Source organism: Wasmannia auropunctata, unplaced genomic scaffold (genome assembly GCF_000956235.1).
Source record: "Wasmannia auropunctata unplaced genomic scaffold, wasmannia.A_1.0 LD307551.1, whole genome shotgun sequence".
Classification (NCBI taxonomy): Eukaryota; Metazoa; Arthropoda; class Insecta; order Hymenoptera; family Formicidae; genus Wasmannia; species Wasmannia auropunctata.
Genome location: NW_012055339.1, coordinates 1 through 19278, shown reverse-complemented (window position 1 = coordinate 19278; position 19278 = coordinate 1). Strand labels below are relative to the sequence as shown.

Sequence of the window (19278 nt, the reverse complement as noted above, 5' to 3'; positions counted from 1 at the left end):
CTAATTTAGGTTGAAACATGTACCACGTATAACGTTGATTTTCTATGTATAACGTTTGTCGTTCGTATTAACAATTTTATTATATTAATAAACGTTGTCATCCTCGTTAAAATAAGCTCGTTAGTTTGACTCTAATTTGTTTATTTTATATTTTTATATTTAGTAAATTAAAAAAAAATCGTAATAAATAATCGTTCCGCGTCCATTATATGTATACATACATACATACATACATCACGCGTGCACACGCACAAACACACACACATACACACACATATGTATTTATCTGAAATATTATTTTTGTCAACGTATTAAAATGTTGAGAAAAATTATAATATTTGAGCTCAGAATATTTTGACGTTCCAATATCTCATTTTTCAATAAATCATAAATATCTCACAAAATAAAAAATATTCTGATAGCTCCAATATCTCAGACATTCTTTTTACTATCTGGCGAGTATGTAAAATAATAATAAACATTTTTATAAAATATTATCTTATGATATATATTGAAAAAATGTAAGTCACTTCTGATAGATATTTGATAATAGATACTGACTTGTTGCGGGTACATGTTTGCTACTTTGTTATACTTAGCCCTCAAATGTACAACTTTGCTAGACCGTTGTAAAGTAAAAGTTTTGGTATATCAAACTTTTATATATCGTACGTGCACTTTCAGCTAAACATTAATCAATAACTATTTTACAGGGTCGGTTTAGAAATTATAAAACCAATTAATATAATAAAAGAAAAATTTTATCTTTGCCAAAAGATTTTCTCTATCTAAGAAATAAATAAATTTAAAAAATGTTCAAATATTTAAACTCAAACTTAATAAATATTTAGATAAATCTAAAACATTGTTTCAAATATACATACTATGTTTTCATGAAAACATTAAAAACAATATTAAAAATTTTGATCTTTGATGTCTTAATAATGCAACATAAATATATACAAAATATACTTTAAATATCCTCAAATTTTCTACATAGCTAACAAAAATTTTGCAGTTTGCGAAATATATTTAATAAGCACTTGAGTCCATATGCGGCCCTTTATCGAAGTTAACGACAGGTCGCAGTTGTTCAGTTCACAGAGGGGAAATAAGTACCCTATAATTCGATTCCCCAGGCTAAACAATCCAGTTATAAGCGTCACGCGCATTCTTGTTACCGACACGTGCATTATTAATGGCTACGGTATTCAGTCACAAAGAGGAGCAGTCTATAAAGTTGCTGCACACATGAAAAGTGCTAAGGAAACGGTCATATCGTAGATATGACAAAAGGGAAAGTTAGTTCCGCCGTAACTGCCGATATGGTCATCTCGATGCATTCGGGACATGAAGGTGCTTGTTCTTTTTCAATAGTCTCATTATAGCAATAAAAACATTTATTTTTAGTTAATAAATAGCAAATTGAATATGGTTTTCTATTAATTGCATGTACAGGACTTACATGTAAAAAGTAAAAAATATAATGATTTTATGAAAATATCTTCAAGTAGATAAATTGTAAACATTATATAGATAAAAAACGTAAATAATAATAATAATATTAATATAGAAAGTCATGCATTTTAATTTTAGTAAAATATTAAGTAATATTTATTTAAAAAAGAGCTCTATTAATTCTTACAATAATGTTTTTTAAAAATAGATTACAATTGGGTTATTACATTAAATCGATCTTGCTTGGGCTTGTTGGGAGTTTGGCCAGAATCCAATGAAACTCCACGAAGAAGATTGATGATGAACGTACGCGTAATTATTTTATTAAATATAATTATTTGGAGTTGCGTTATTCCATCTTTCCACTCTCTTATCAGAATATGGGGCAATATTACGTCTATGATCGATAATCTACAATATACATTACCGCTTTTAATATCACTAATGAAACTCGTTCTATTGTGGCGGAAGAAAAAAGGTACTCTTAAACTTGATGGAAATAATGATAATAGAAAAACCAAACTTATTCTAAATTTTATTTTCTCAATTTTTTCATAATGAATCTTAAGAAGAAGACAAATTTCTAGTTATTCTAAATTCTTGTAACTATATTATATATAATATTAAATGTAAAATCATTATATTTTAGTCACTAATTTGAAATTTAATTAATATAAAGATTTGATAATATAAAAGTTTTAAAAATAAAAGTATTTAATATATACAATAATCAATATTCAATAAAACACAAATATAATTTTGTTTCACTAAATTTTCTAACTTAAAATTTTATTATTTTTATTACTCTTTATTTGTCATTCTAGCAGTGGATTAACAACATAATTTTAACGCGTATAATTTATTTTTAATAGTTCTCGTATCAGTTTTAAAAATGGTTAAAGAGGACTGGATAAAATTAAAGACAGAAGAAGAAAGAGCTGTTATGATAAGACAAGCGCAGACCGCACGTCTAATCATGATTTGGGGATATTTTGTTATGTTTGTCTCGTTCATACTTGTTGTAATTCTTCCTTCTTTTAACATATCATTAAGATACGTAACAAATATTACCGATCCAGGCAAAGTGCTGCCACTGCAAACATATTACGTGTACAATGTAAGTAACAGTCCGTTTTATGAGACAACTTTCATCCTACAAGGCTTTAGTTTGATGGCAGCCGCTACTATGTACACCGGCACGGACACTTTCATGGGTTATTTGATTTTCCATATATGTGGTCAACTCGAAAATTTCAGGACGCGAATTCTTAATCTGGATAAATTTAATCACTTCGAGGAAGCACTATCATCTAGCGTACAGGAGCATATACGTCTTATCAGGTTTCGTACATACTGATAAAACAAAGAAGTTTTACAAATAAATTTAATAAATTTTACAGAAATTATAAAATATTTTCTAAAGCTTAGAATCTTCTTTATTTGTTCTATAAAGTTTTGTTAAGACAAGAGAAAAACACGATTTGTTAATCAATAGCAAAAGATTTTTTTGTTAAAAAGAAAGAAAAAAAGAAAGAAATTATTATTAATATACATACATATATACGTAGTAGGAATTTAATTATAAATATACACATACATAGCTACGTACAATAATATTTGTAAAACACAAGATTTTATGATTATAATTTACATAATGCTAATTATATAACTTTTTTAAACATTTGATATAATTGCATATGTATAATATACACATCATAAAATACATAAGTTTTGCTATTCGTATGTACTATTTATAATTATAAGAGATAATTGAATAAACATTGAAAATAAAAAAGAGGTAAAAGAAAATAATAATTATGTTATTCATTACTATTTTTCACTTACAGATTTATAAAAGTCGTTGACAATACATTTAACTTGATGCTGCTTAGTTTATTGGTTTATTTTGGCACACTTTTTGCCTTGTTTGGATTTTTATTTGTCACTGCAAGTATTTTTTCTAATTTATATTAATAGATTTCTTCCCTTCTCCATAATACAATCAAAATGCCAAAATTTACAACTAGAACTGTAATGTTTCAGCTTCTTTTATCTAATTCATTTCTCATCTAATATATTTATTAATTTATTAAAATAATTTACTGTGTTATTTATAAGCTTTGGCTACTCTAAATTGCCATAAACATGATGTATGTATGCATTTGGAAGAATTAGGAATGTTACTGCAAATATAAAAGCCTAATTACCATAGTAAATTAATATTTGACTACTTCTCAACAATTTACAGTTAAAAATAATTTTTTTACCTTTTTTTATTGAAAAGTAAAAATAACAGAAATAATACGAATTTAACATGTAACTCTAGTTAAAAATCGATCCGTTCAAATTAAGAGTATGATTGTACCGTGTGACTAATCAAATTTTACAGTATCTACAAATATATATATTGTATAATGCCACTAAATAAAGAGGATCTAAAGATCAAAATTAATTAAAAATTACAATCAAGTATAAATATAATTATTTATAATATATAATTTAATTAGTCGCACGTGCATATCCAGACTCACACTGGCAATTGATTTGTAACTATATAGTATGTACCTATAAGATACCCAGAAGATACAATTTAATCTTTATAGATAATTTAAACTGCTTCGACCTATTAATTTTATTTAAAAAAAACTATTTATTTATATTTATTATTTTAAGTACAAAATTTTAATGAAAAATTGTAATTGCATTTAGTCATTTTTACTACATATTTAGATAATGACACAAGGTCGTAATCTATCCATCGCTCGACTCTTTTACATTCTGACGGCTTTCACCAATACATTTACACATATGTGTCTTTATTGTGTGGTAGGCGAATTTTTAGTTATTCAAGTAAGTACTAATATTATTTCAATTATTGGTTTTTTATTTTTAGCATGCAACATAAGAATATATTAAATATTATTTATTAAAATATGTGACAAACTTAACATTTTTGTACTTTAATATAATCGTTTTTGTGTTTTTATCAAGTGTGATGGGATTTATGAGGCTGTTTATCATTACAAATGGTATGACCTAAAACCGAAGCAAGCTAAAAATCTATTAATTATAATGATGTTGGCCAATAGACCACTGCATCTTACTGCAGGAAAACTTTTTCCTATGACGATGGCTACATTTTGCAATGTACAATTTATTTTAAATTAACGTAATTGTTGTACAATACATATATTAAAGGATAAAAATATATACAAACTCTCTTTATTAAAATTTAATAAGAATTTCTTGTTAAATTAAATATTAAATATTTTTCTTATTAATTTTAATATTGGAAATTAGTAAATAGATTTAAAAAATATTATTAAAAATATTTAAAAATTTTCTGACTTGTAATTTAGTTGTGTCATTTTAGTTTAGTATCTCGTACACATAATGTTAAACCATAATAATAATGAAAAATGATTAATATAAACATCAATATTATATAAATTAAGTTCTATTATTTTATTATTATAAATTATAGAAAATAATTAAAATAACTAAATTAATTAGAAATATATTAAAAGTTTTTAATAAATTTTAATTATTAATTAATAATAATTGTAACACGAGTAGCAAAAAAACAAAACTAATTTGTAGATAAACGTAATATCTGTATCTATCTGATTATTTGTATTTTTTAATTATATTTCAGTTGTTAAAAACTTCTGGTGGTTACATATCGGTTTTGCTGGCACATCGTAATTGAACTAAAAACATTTATAAAATATTAAGTATAAAACAAATTGTGAGACAATGTTATTATATTGATAAGAATAATTTACATAGTAAAATTGTAACTATACAATGTTTCTTATTGTAACAATAAACTTTATTATAAATCAAATCCATATTCTAATTTTTCTATACTGATGTTATTTGATTATATATTTAACTAGAAGAAATTGAGTCTCGTCTAAATCATAAATAGCTGAATAGTGTTTTGTGAACCGACACGGATGATGGTGTGTAATAATTCTTACAATATCAAGCTACGTACAAACTGCGCGCCGCATATATTGTCGATCTTGAAACACAGTTCTTACATGAGGCCAGAATCCACTGTAACGAATTAAATTGTCAAACAATTTAATATTTTTGATGCTAATAAGCATCAATAAGAATTCCCTCCTCCACACCTGTAAAGATATTTATTTGATTAAATTTCCTTTTTGATATGAATAATGAATTTCATTTTAATTTATTGCTGCAATTTTAAAGCATATTTTATATTTTACATTATAAGTGTTTATAATATAATACAAAAATTTTGTAAAAAAAAATGTTTTGCAGATCTGATCTGTAAGTACAAATGTGATATTGCTATGACCGCACGAGTGAGTAATCGAAAATCCCCATATAGTGATAAATGATTAGAAGATATATAAGATGTAGGACACCCTTCAAAAATGTGCATGTCTCGTCGTTGCTAGGAAAACGCACGTATTTTATTTTATTTTCTTAAAAAATGCAGAAATATATTTAAAAAATTTGCAATATAATACATTATATAATATATATAATATGTACATATTACATTGTGTATAATAATGCATTACGATCATTTCTAGTGATGAGTAACGAATTAACTGTCCGAATTCTGTCCGTGTATATATATATATGTATATGTAACACATGGCTATAGTCAAATGTATAATTGTTTCGTATTTCAAGTTTTATTTTTCAAAGTTGACTTCAATGAAACAGAGGGAAACGAAAACTGTTTGAAAATTTCAAACTTTAGCTTAAAAAACTTTTAAATTGCTTATGTGAATAATGATAGTTCTAGTGAAGTGATGAATCAATAATGCGGCACAACAGGATTGGTTTTAGAAATTTCTAAACTTACACGTAATAAAAGAATGAAAAAATTAACTCTTAACAAATTGATTTTAAATAAAGAATAAAGAAATTCTAAGAGGATAAAATGTGATTGACATGCAGTAAAATATGTTTTCTGTAATTAATTTTTTTTAAATAATGAATTCTCATTTAATATTTTTATTTATACTTTTTGACAAATAAATTGTTTTATTATTTATTGCAAAAATGTGCGTATGTTAATTACATTGTATATACGTGCAACGTGTAAATTTTTCAATCAGTCATACATATGTATCAGGTTGAAATATTTTTAGAAGCACGTTGCGGCCCTGCATCGATAGTATACGCTTCTTTATTCGCTATCGAACCACTAAATAGTTTCTCATCTGTAGAATGAAATAACCGGCTATAAACATCATCCACCACAATATTCACTTCACGAATGTTGCATTGTTAATGTGTGGTGTATACACCTGTAGGCATTAAACTTAGTAAGTCTCGTCACACACGTAACGATCTACCGCTCTAATTGAGGCGAGAAAAAAAGAGAAGCTTAATCCCTTCGCAGACGCTGGTATGGATGTTTCAAAGTATTCAGCATACGTAGGTGTGCATTCTTTTCTTCGATTAATTTAAATAGAAAGATATAGCATTTCTCCATTTTTCTTGGGTGCATAATATTCGTGATCAAATATTTTTAGTTATTTTCTAACAAAACTCTTGCAAAAATACTAGTAAAATCTGACGAGGCAAAACTTCGAGATAAAGCTAACGGTAGCCTCGACAGTGTACGTATACTCACAGGTCATCACCCGACTTTTATATATTTGTGCCGCTTGACTAGCTAGCTAAAACATAGTAAAAATATAATCATATCTATTTGGAAAAAGCTGTACCTATTTCTCTGAAGATTTCTATTAATGCAGACAATGGTTGTACATATTTTACTTCAAAAGAAAATTTATGTCATTTGTGTCATTGTGTCAACTTTTTCTTACGTGCATTGCTTTATTACACATTTATACAAACACATACAATACACATATGTCATTTCTTTATAGTATAGTTTGTTTTCTTATTATTTTATTCTAGTTAATAATAATTAATTTAATTTAATTTAATTTAATTTAAGACTTAATATTTACCTATTATAAATATATGCCATATGATAGAGGTTTTTATTTTTTAACGAAAAAAAAGAGAAAAAGAAAGTGACAAAAAAAAGAAAAAAAACACATAACAATTATGGTCAACAAAGTAATTTAATTTTATTAAAATGTTTACTCGAAAATAAAAGGCGATTAAGAGTTAGGAGTAAAGATAGAATAAAAGATTTGGTGAGTTAGTCAGTAGCATTAAAATGCGATACATACACTGCGTTATAATAAGGTATGGATGGTATGGTGTAGTTAAGTATTTTATGTAAACCGAGTCCCTTTTTGGCAATGTGTAAGCTAAAGTAATAAATATCTATCTATTAAAATGTTTACTCACATTTAACTTTCTAAAAACAGATTATGAATGGGCTGTCGGATTAAATCGAACTAGCTTGACACTATTGGGAGTTTGGCCCAAAACTAACGAAACTAAACAGAAAAAATTAACATCTAACATCCGTACAGCTCTTATGTTAAACATTACAATCTATGGCTGCTTCATTCCAAGCGTACATTCTTTGTTTAAAGTTTGGGATGATACCGGTGATATAATGTCCATGATTGATAATCTGCAGTATACTTTACCACTTTGTATGTCAATAATGAAGACTTCCATTATGTGGCTGAGAAAGAAGGGTAATATATACATACATACTTTTGTAAATTATATGATAGTAAAGAACAATTTTATTAATTGATTCTTAATTTGCTATCTTTTCAAAATAAAATATCTTGTTTTAATTGTAAGTTTAATTATAATATACATATATATAATATTATGTTATCTGTGAATACAGATGTTCTACCGCTTTTAAACATGATTAAGAACGATTGGTTGAAACCGAAAATGATAAGAGAGAGGGATGTTATGATAAAACATGCAAGACTAGCACGTGTATTTACAATATTTGGATACTTTATGATGTTCGTCTCTTTCATTTTGGCTGCGATTCTTCCCGTTTTTGGCATTTCAATGAGATACTTGACAAATAAAACGGATCCGGGCAAATTAGTGCCGTTACAAACGTATTATATTTATGATCGAGATAAAAGCCCATTTTACGAGATAACTTATATTATGCAGAGTCTCGGCTTGTCGGTGTCCGCCATCATGTACACTAGTATAGACAGTTTCTTAAGTTTGTTAGTTTTTCACGTGTGTGGTCAGTTGGAAAATCTCAAGACACGTATTATATATCTGGATAAGTTTCAAAATTTCAAAAGTGCTCTATCGCACAACGTACAGGATCATATACGTCTTATTAGGTTACACTTATTTATTATTATATATCAATTATATTACCAATTATATTATCAATTATTATTTATATTATCAATAATATATCAATAATATTTTCCGTTTTTTTTCTTTTTTTAACTAAAATAAATGATTGCAAAACAAATGTCTATAATATTAATAATAATTTATTAATATTATTAAGAGGATCCTAAAGCAAAGACTGAATTTTGACGATGTCGATAATACAGATTATTTAATTCCAAACAAAAAAATATCAATAATAATGATATCTTTAATTCAGTTTCTTATATTATTATTTGGTCTCAATCAAGCGCGTACATCTGTTCTTATCAAACATATTGCAGAGCCACTTCTTGCGAGGTCTAGCAATTACTATTACACGCAATATTTCTCTTTTCGCCAATTCACACCTATATTTATGTTTATAAAATTTCTATTTCCTTTTAAAAAACCTTTTTTTACTATTTGATCTTAATTTCAATTGCTAATAAATATATGGTTCATACATGTTCATACATATCAACTGTAAACTGTAAGCTTTTGTATTAAGCAAATATTGTCGTCAGGTAACAGCTCTACGCATCAAAAACAAGCTATTTATAGTTTTTTTGTTTTTAATATAAAATTGATCTTCATTTTTGTGCGTACTTTAATTGTGTACAAAAATTTGCCATTCTATAAAATCAATTCAAATATACTTTTAATGAAAAAAATGTCGGTAATTTGCTTTACTTTAGGATCCCTTTAAGTTTTACTAAAGTTTGAAAATTAAAATCATTAATTTACGTTAAATACGGTTTATAAAATTGCAATAAATTATTTAAATATATATAAGATCTAAAACAATTTAAGTAAATATGCTTCATAAAAATTATTAAAATTTATTAGTACAATCCTTAACCTTCTTTATTAAGTGTTCTGAAATGTAGATTCGTTCACATATTTATTTTTCTCTTTGTAAAACTACGTCTTCATATAAAAGCTGTAAATAAATAAAACATTTTTCATTAGCCTATTTACTTTAATTATCATTTGAGATAACGTGAAATGACGAATTTTTTTTAACATTATGTCCAAATAACATAAAAATATTTACAAATATGACTTTTTAATTAATTTTTAATTGATCTACAGAAATTATTTTAAATAACTTTCTTTTGCAGATTTATTAATATAATCGATAATATATTTACATTAATGCTACTTGGTGCGCTATTTTATTTTGGCATATTATTTGCATTTTACGGGTTTTTATTGAGTACTGTAAGTATTCTTTCTTAATTACTGTTGCTTGCAAAAATAATATATTATATTTTAAATATCATATCTTTATTAATTAAAATATTTTCAAAAAAATTAATAAGCTATATATACGCGCGCGCGCGCGCGCACGTGTTTGCTCTCATACATTCCAAAAAATGTAAGAAATTATTTTCATACGTTTCTAAATTTTTAATATTGTCTTAACGTATTGTATTTTGTATAAATAATTGAAATTATATAATAAAGAATAATCATATACATGGGCTGTCCTAAAAGTAATGAGACTATTTTTGGCAGCCTCATCAGAATTGTCGTAGGGTAAATCTATTATAGACGGAGCCTTTGGTACGGGATGTCAGGTATACAGTCTGATTCTTTTCAGCTGCTTCCGAATCTTTCTAGCAGTCGATACTGTCAGTAAAGTGCGTTGTAATTTATTTTTGTGTCTTGTCACAGGCGAAATGCAGCAAGTAGTCTTGAGCAGCGTTAGGAGATCAAATTCTGAAGACAAAACATCGTCCTCATAATCTGTTCTTAACATTTCCAACGTTTCGGAACCAGATTTTCCCAGTTTCAGAATTTGATGGCTGTGATCGAACTGTGCTGAATTTTCGCCCGCGACAAGACACGAAAGTTACAACACACTTTGCTGACGGTACCGACTTCAAGAAAGACTCGGAAGTAACTGAGACGGGTCAGACTGTATACCTGACATTCCGCACCAAAAGCTCCGTCCAATAAATCCACCCTCTAACAATACTGATTGGGCCGCCAAAAATAGTCTCATTACTTTTAGGACAGACCATGTATAAAATCTGTATATAATGTAATGCAAATAATAAACAAACGCAAATTATAAATTATTATTAATATATTATCATATTCATATTTCTATACGTAATTAACACTAATTTTTCTTTATTTAAGATTCAAAAATTAAATAGGTACTTAATTTCATATTTAATCGTTTATTGTTTAGATAATGACTCAAGGTCGCAATCTATCAGTGCCACGTTTAACTTTCATTATAACGGTATTTGTCAATACATTTGCACACACATGTCTCTATTGCGCTGCAGGCGAAATCCTGGTCACACAAGTATGTTACCTTCTCAGTTAACATATTACGACCAGAATATAAATTACATAATATACTAATTAAGATATTTTTTCTCTCCAATATATATGATTAATGATACAAAATATAATTTATTGTTTATGACTATTGTTTGTAAAGTGCGAAGGAGTTTATGAAGCTGTGTGCAAGTATAAGTGGTACAACTTGGAGCCAAAGATAGCAAAAAATTTAATGATGATAATGATTCGAGCCAACAAATCATTGTACCTTACCGCTGGAAAACTGTTCCCTATGACGATGTCTACTTTTTGTAACGTAAGCTAGTTAACAGAAATTATTCAAGTCATTGTTTTTTTTAGCTTTCACAATTTTTCATATAGATAACATAAAAAATAAAATAAAGTAAAAAGTTGAATATATTGTTGCACAAAATATAAAATATCTGTAAAGTTTTATTTTTATCATCTAAAAATGATAAGTTAATTTGTATAACATTTTTTACAATAATAAATGCAAATATTTAAGATATAATTTTCTAAAATAATTTAAAAATCCTCTTAAATGGAATGTATGGAGTAGCATCCAAAATGTGAAAAAAAATGTTAATAGCTTTTAGATTAGTCCAGAGGGAGGGTTTACAATAATTATTCAATCTGTTTATTTTGTAAGATAAAATATATTGTATATTAAGAAGGAAAAATATAATTATATCATTAATTAAGTTAATTTTTCACGCCAACATACATTTTACATATAAATATTATATTTTAGTTGTTAAAAACATCGGGCGGTTACATATCGGTTTTGCTGGCACATCGATAATAAAAATAAAAATCTGCAAACATTGGATAAAAATCTGTTCTTGAGACTCATATTAGAATATAACAATTAATATATATTTGTAGTCATAACTTGAATCTAAATATGATAAACTTTGTTTATAAAATAGATATCTTATTCACTTATCAAATACATGTATTACAATAATAATGTTGTTGCATTACTTTAATTTATAATCCATAACAAATACAAATAAATTTATTATTCACAAATCAGTGAAGTTGTCTATTTGTAACAAAGACGTACAATGTAATTAGCTACAAAAATTTCTATACGTTTTTAGGAAATATTTTCATAATTTTACTTAATGTTCTTACTTTACGTAAAAAAATTTTACTTAAAAATTTCTAAAATTTGTTATAGTTTTATAAAAGATAAACAATATTTTATATTAAATCGTTCCAAAGCAGAAGAATTTTCAATTTATTTCAATTAAAAGATTTAAAATAATCAAATTAAGTATATATAGATCTTTCATATCTAAACCATATAAGTATAATTATTCTGTTCTAATAAATCTCGTCAAATACGGGCATTAATCTTTTATTAATAAAAATAAAAGTTTATTTACCGCATTTTTATGAGATTTATTAGAACAAAATACGAATTAAAATGTTATTATTAGATTTATAATAATTTTTTGGATTATTTTCATGGAAATTTACAATATTTAATTTGCTTGATAATACAAATATCGGTCATAATACACGATTGCTCATGAATTAAATAAAGATATGTACAATATTTTTATATCATTCTTAATTCAACATCATATAATTGTAATCTTCACGATAAATTCATTCTGACGTAAAAAAAATTGAATGGTATATTAATGCTATTCACAGCTGTGTACATATTTTGGTACATATATAAATTGCACCATATTCATTACTGTGCTTCTTAAAGTTTGTCAGGCGCGGTGTGAAAGCAGATCTACACAATGAGACAGCTAGCGTGTATCCTGATCGCATTGGCGATCGCAGGTATGTTAAACATTAAAAACTTGATAACATTTGATGTGACAATTTTACAAGTTCTATGTAATTAAAAATTGCATTTTTTATTAATTAATTTACTTTGTAAGTAAAAATAGATAATAATACGTTATATTTTGATTTTTATATTGCATATATTAAAACGCGTATAAATACATACTTGTGTAATTGCATACTGTACAATATGCTTAACTCAGAAATAGTCTCCTAGTTTTCTTTAACATAAATGAACATTCTGAGAATATCTTTACTAATTAAAAGTCATTATTAACATATTGTGTATTATTGACTGTTTTATATAATTTAGTAGTATTTGAAATTATTATGTATATAGATTTACTTAAATTTCCTAAAAAGTTAAAGAAAAATAATTACAAAAAGATTTAGTTGATTATTAGTAAAAAAATTACTGACTTATTTCTTGCTACTAAGCTGTGAAAAGTGAATATGTCATTTTAGGTGATTACTCCCGGATTAATATTATTAACTACTATATTTCTACGGCATTTATTGATTTTATTATTTTCATATTAATTATAATGTAATTATATTATTGTTTTATTATTTCTATTCTATTTATTAGTTATATTAGTATTTATTATTGTATTTATTAATTATACTAGCTTGTTAATATTCTATATAATTTCCGTAATTTTATATTTATAAATCGGTATTGTATATTAAAGTACTTTTAACGAATTATTAACGCACTACATGGCGTTTGGAAACTACTTTTACTGTACGTTCACAGGTGTTTATGGCGATGAACCGGACAAGTTAGTAAATGGAATACCCACCACCATAGAGAAGAACCCGCATTGTGTCTCCCTAAGAATCAAGAACAGCCATTTTTGCGGCGGTAGCATAATAGATGAAAAGTTCATCTTAACTGCTGGACATTGCGTGGCGCTCCTAGTTCAGAACCCCAGTCTAAAGCAACAAGCGACCGTCGTTACTGGCACAACCTACCTCAATTCGGGTGGACAGCATTATGAAATAAAAAATGTGTGGTACCACGATAATTATAATCCTCGCGCTTTGGGTAGAGGCCCTTATGACCTCGGTTTGATAGAGGTACAGTTTTGGAATAAACTATCTACATATTATATTAGCTTGTAACATATGTGGTACGCATGTTTATACTTTTTGCTATAATAACGATAACAGTAATGATGCTCAGGCTTCGAATGACGGAAAATACTTTAATTACTCCAACAATTTGACTCATTAGTATAAAATATTTTTTAGCTTACCGGGCCGATTCAATTTGACGAAAAAACCCAGCCAATTAAGCTCCCAACAAAGGATGTGAAAAAGGGTGACAGTGTTACAATCGCTGCCTGGGGTTCTACGGGCTTCAGAAAAACTATGCATAATGAATTGCAAAAATTGAACGCAGGTGTCATGCTTCCAAACGAATGTCAGACTTATCACAGTTTGTTTATGAGGATTCATCAGAAGAACGAGTTCTGTACCCTCATCAAGAAAGGAGTTGGATTGTGCAATGTAAGTAATATTACATTTGATAAAATAACCATTTGATTTTACTGTTTTACGTCTTTTTAATGTTTTCCGTCTACATTTGTCTGTTGTTATTACTTTTGCTTAATCATGACATTGTCATGATTCAATGATCACTCGCATTAAAATAAATCTATCTCGTCCAAGATAGTATTTTACATCATAATTAGCTCATGTTTGTGTATAGCATTAATTCTTAAATTAAGTAAAATTCTTTATACCATATTTCTCTTTATTATTTCAATTATTTATGTCAATAATAATGATAAATTACTAAAATTTTACCGTCTTAAATAATGCCAATTTTGCATTCAATATAATGCGTAAAATATTAATCTCTATCACATAAGAGGCAATATAATAATAATCTATTTTCCTGTTGCAGGGTGACAGCGGTAGCGGACTGTATGACGATGAAACCGGATGTATTGTCGGTTTGGTATCTGGTGGAAGACCGTGCGCCGAAGGTTATCCAGATGTATACACCAAAGTTTATCCCTACATTTCGTGGATCAATGAAAAAATGGGAAAATAATATCTTTCTTCCTGTATTACATATTATTAATACTTAATAAATTTTATTGAGCAAATGTATATCCTTCATTATACATATATTATTATTAATATAAATTGTTTGTATAGCTATTATTGAATTTTCGTTATTATGTGCACGTGCAAAAAAAAGCAGAAATGTTACTTGAGTTCTTTTTACATGTTCGTTTTGACAAAGTAATAAGTTAATAATTAAGCTAATTATTTAATTATTTACATAATATATTACATAATATATATAACATCAATTAAATTATTTTAATTATTAAATTTAAAAAAATTTAATATAGAAGTATTTACATACATATAACAGAAGAAATTAAAGATATATATTATGTATGTACTTTCGAATGTCTTCAGTCTTCCAGTCTTACATTTATTGTTAGCTATGAAAATACCTTCATCTTTTAAATATAAATCATTTATTTTTCAATATTTTTTAAAGTTGTAAAAATGTGTTATACAGATTTAAACCAAAGCATAAATATTATTGAGGCATCAGAAATATAAATGTATCGGATTAACGATACTATTTTATTGTACTGCTAGTTTATGTTTCTATTTTATTATGATACCATTATGCAGTATTATATCTCTCATAGTTATTTCGTTATCTTGTTACTTTTACACTCGTTTTCGTGTTACTTTTACAAATTTGGAAATCTTTTTTCGGAATTAGGAAAATAGACAATAACGAACGGCACAAAAACAAAAAAAATTAAAAAATTATCGACAATTCTCAATTTCTAGCGCCAATTGTAACAACATTTGTTTTATATAAATTTTTACACTTTGTACGTATAAAACAAGCTTGGTTCACTTTTAGGATTACATAAAAGGACAATACTATTGTACAAAAATCTAGGAGCTTTAATATAAGAGAAAGGCTTGTTTAAAAATATCGCGTGTATGCTTGCGACATTGATGTAGTAATAATCATGTATTTATGTTTACTACCAGTTCAATATCGCACACATCGTAAAAAATTTTCGTACAAAATTCTCGAAAATTAGGTGTCTAAATCTAATTCGAAGAATTTCATGTTATTTCTTCATATAAGTATACTACTAATTTAGCCTCCGGTACGAATTACAGAGCTTTTATATCAATAAGCACATGTTGTCACGACTTGACATCTCTAGACGAGACTATTAAGCTAGCACAGCCACTTCAGCACAATCGAATGCGACTTATATAAGAATTACTTCCTATTTATTTGCTAATTAATTGCTCTAATCTCGATTCTTTTCCTTACAGAAATAACCTAAAGAAAATTTGCGAGAATAGTATTTACATTATATTATTAAAACATGTTAATAAATTCGACAAAAAAACAATCAAATAATTTTAAAAATTTACTTTTTGTTTATAAATTAAATAAAGGCAAATATAAAAATCTTTTATTTTATCTACTGCCAGATAAATAAGTCAATTTTTGCTATTTAGCACAGAATTAAAAATATAGAAAAATTAAGTAAAATCTATCTGTATCCATCTGTAAATGTAGGTAACATGATTATATCTTTTTTTAAATTAATTTACTTTTATTACAATAAATAATTATTTTTATGCACAATCCTCCTTAACATTTTATTAGATGTATTGAGATGTATTTTCATGTACTTATTTATTTTTTTAATTATAAAAATGCAAAAAATGAAGTTTACATACACTAGCACATTTAACTTAATTATCCTACAGAATAACGTAAAATGATAAAATTCTTTGTAACTTGAATTTTATAATACAAATAATTAAAATAATTAAAAAATAATGTTTATATATAATTTTTTTATAACTTTCTATTACAGATTTATCAATATGATTGACAATATATTTAATGCTACTTGATGCATTGTTTAACTTTGGTATTTTATTATTTGCATTTTACAGTCTTTTACTGATGATTACTGTAAGTATTCCCTACCTACTAATTGCTTTTGCCTGCCGATAATGTAATATATTATAAATATCATATCTATAAGAATATTTTCTAAATATTTGATAAATTATATGTACTTACATATAAATAGATAAACACATTCGTATTTAACAGTTACATACGAGAAATGTTATCGTAAGAATTCCTTCTCGTATATTTCTAAGTGTTAATATATAAATAACTAAAATTATATAAATAAAACCTAAGCATACACGTATATGCAATCTGTATATGTATAATAACATAAATAATATATAAACATGTATTACGTAAATTATAATTAACATTAAATTAATATCTTAACTTACGTATTTAATCAATAATTGTTCTTTATTAAAGATTCAAAAATTAAATACTTAATTTTATATTCATTCGTTTGTTTAGATGGTGACTCAAGGTCGCGATCTGTCAGTACCACGTTTAACTTTCATTATGACGGCAATCTGTCAATGCATTTGCACACATGTCTCTATTGCGCTGTAAAAAAAATTTTGGTCACAAGTATATTATCTTTTCAGTTAATATATTACAAACAAAATATAAATTATATATAATGTAATAATATTAACATACATTTCTATCCAATACATAGTCTGTGATACAACATAAAATTTATTGCGTATATAGAAATTAATTTATTACAAACAAAATATAAATTATGTAATGTAATGTTTTATGCGATATGCGTGTATTAACTTTCCTATCCTATACATAGTCTGTGATACAACATATAATTTATGGCTACTATTTGTAAAATGCGAGGGAGTTTATGAAGTAATGCAAATACAAGTAAAACATCTTCGAGCCAAAGACTGCAAAAAACTTTATAATATTAATGATTTGAGTACAAATAATTAGCTCGAATCTTATGTTATCGCAAGGCAAACTGTTCCCTATAACGATGTTTATATTTTATAACGTAAGTCAGTTGATATAAATTGTCCAAGTCATTCTTTTTTTTAGCATTTCACGATTCTTCATATCGATAAAAAAAATTAAATAAAGCAAAAAGTTGAATATGTTGTTGTGCAAAATATAAAATATCTATAAAGTTTTATTTTTATCATCTAGAGATGATAAGTTTACATAACATTTTCTACAGTAAATGCAAACATTTAAAGCATTTAAATTCAAATATGATAAAGTATACTTTTGTTTATGAGATATGTGCATGTCTTATTCACTTGTGAACGATATGTCAAACATATTTATTATAATATTGTTACGATATCTTGATTTAAACCCCCCACATACAATATATTTCTTTTCAATATTTTGAAAAGACACATAACAAACGCAACTCAATTTATTCATAAATCAGTCATCGATTTGTAAGAAATAGATGTGTACGATATAAAGATGTGATTAATTTTGAAAATTTTGGATATGCTTTTGCAGCAGTATTTTGAAATATATTCTTTTATTTAAATTTATTTAACCTCTTCGATACGATCATCGACTAAAGTCGACAGTCACGAAAGGTGATCTTGTTTCGGCCATTAAGTAATATTACGCGATAGACGTGCTTACCAAGAAGGTTAAAAATGTTCAATATCTTTTGTATTTTTAGATATTTTATATAAATCGTTCCAAAGCATAAAAAAATTTGCAGATTATTTTAATTAAAAATAATTAAATTGAATATATAAGTCTTTTATATTTAAATCATATTAAAATTAAATTACTCGTATTTTATTCGGATAAATCTTATCAAAATCCGATCAATAATCTATTATTATCGTTAAAATGGTATTATTAGATTTATAATAACTTTCGGATTATTTTTAGATTATTGAAAATATATGTATATATTTCATTTACTTAACATTACAAATATCGCTCATAATACACGATTGCTTATAAATTGAATAAAGACATAAGCAGTATCTTAATATCGCTCTTAAATCAACATCTCATAATTGCAATTTGCGTGATAATCTCGTTATGACGCGATAAAAATGAATTTAAATGATGTTGTTGACACCTGTGTACATATTTCAATACATATATAAATTGTACCATACGCATTGGTCATTACTGTGCTTTCTGAAATTTGTCAGGTGCGGTGTGAAAGCAGATCTACGCAATGAGGCCGTTAGCGTGTATCCTGATCGCATTAGCGGTTGTAGGTAAGCTAATTATCAGAAACTTGGTGATAGTTTCTGTAACAATTTTATAAATTACACATAATTAATTTTTATTGATACATTTACTTTGTAAAAGCATTATGCCTTATATTTCGATTTTTATATTATAAAATCTGTGCATATAAATTTCATAATTGTATAATGTGCATTTTATAAAATGTTTAATTTTGTAAACTGTTATGTTCTCATTGTATTTATTAATTTTATTGTTTTCATTGTGTTATTTTATTATTCCTATTA

The 19278-nt window shown here is 26.1% G+C and overlaps 3 protein-coding genes across 3 annotated transcripts; all 3 read left to right on the top strand.

The window, feature by feature from the left end:
- The first annotated feature begins 4191 nt into the window (after positions 1-4191).
- Positions 4192-5422, top strand: LOC105461184 (odorant receptor 43a-like). The gene is made up of 3 exons (XM_011707666.1): positions 4192-4308; positions 4450-4605; positions 5114-5422. The coding sequence occupies exons 1-3, from the start codon at positions 4192-4194 to the stop codon at positions 5165-5167; spliced, it is 327 nt and encodes a 108-aa protein (XP_011705968.1). The 3' UTR covers positions 5168-5422.
- A 5523-nt stretch (positions 5423-10945) lies between these two features.
- LOC105461183 (odorant receptor 59b-like) lies at positions 10946-12021 on the top strand. Its single transcript, XM_011707665.1, has 3 exons — positions 10946-11062; positions 11201-11356; positions 11813-12021. The coding sequence occupies exons 1-3, from the start codon at positions 10946-10948 to the stop codon at positions 11861-11863; spliced, it is 324 nt and encodes a 107-aa protein (XP_011705967.1). The 3' UTR covers positions 11864-12021.
- A 758-nt stretch (positions 12022-12779) lies between these two features.
- LOC105461182 (chymotrypsin-1-like) lies at positions 12780-14991 on the top strand. The gene is made up of 4 exons (XM_011707664.1): positions 12780-12864; positions 13628-13950; positions 14125-14382; positions 14783-14991. The coding sequence occupies exons 1-4, from the start codon at positions 12822-12824 to the stop codon at positions 14930-14932; spliced, it is 774 nt and encodes a 257-aa protein (XP_011705966.1). The 5' UTR covers positions 12780-12821; the 3' UTR covers positions 14933-14991.
- Positions 14992-19278: the final 4287 nt, after the last annotated feature.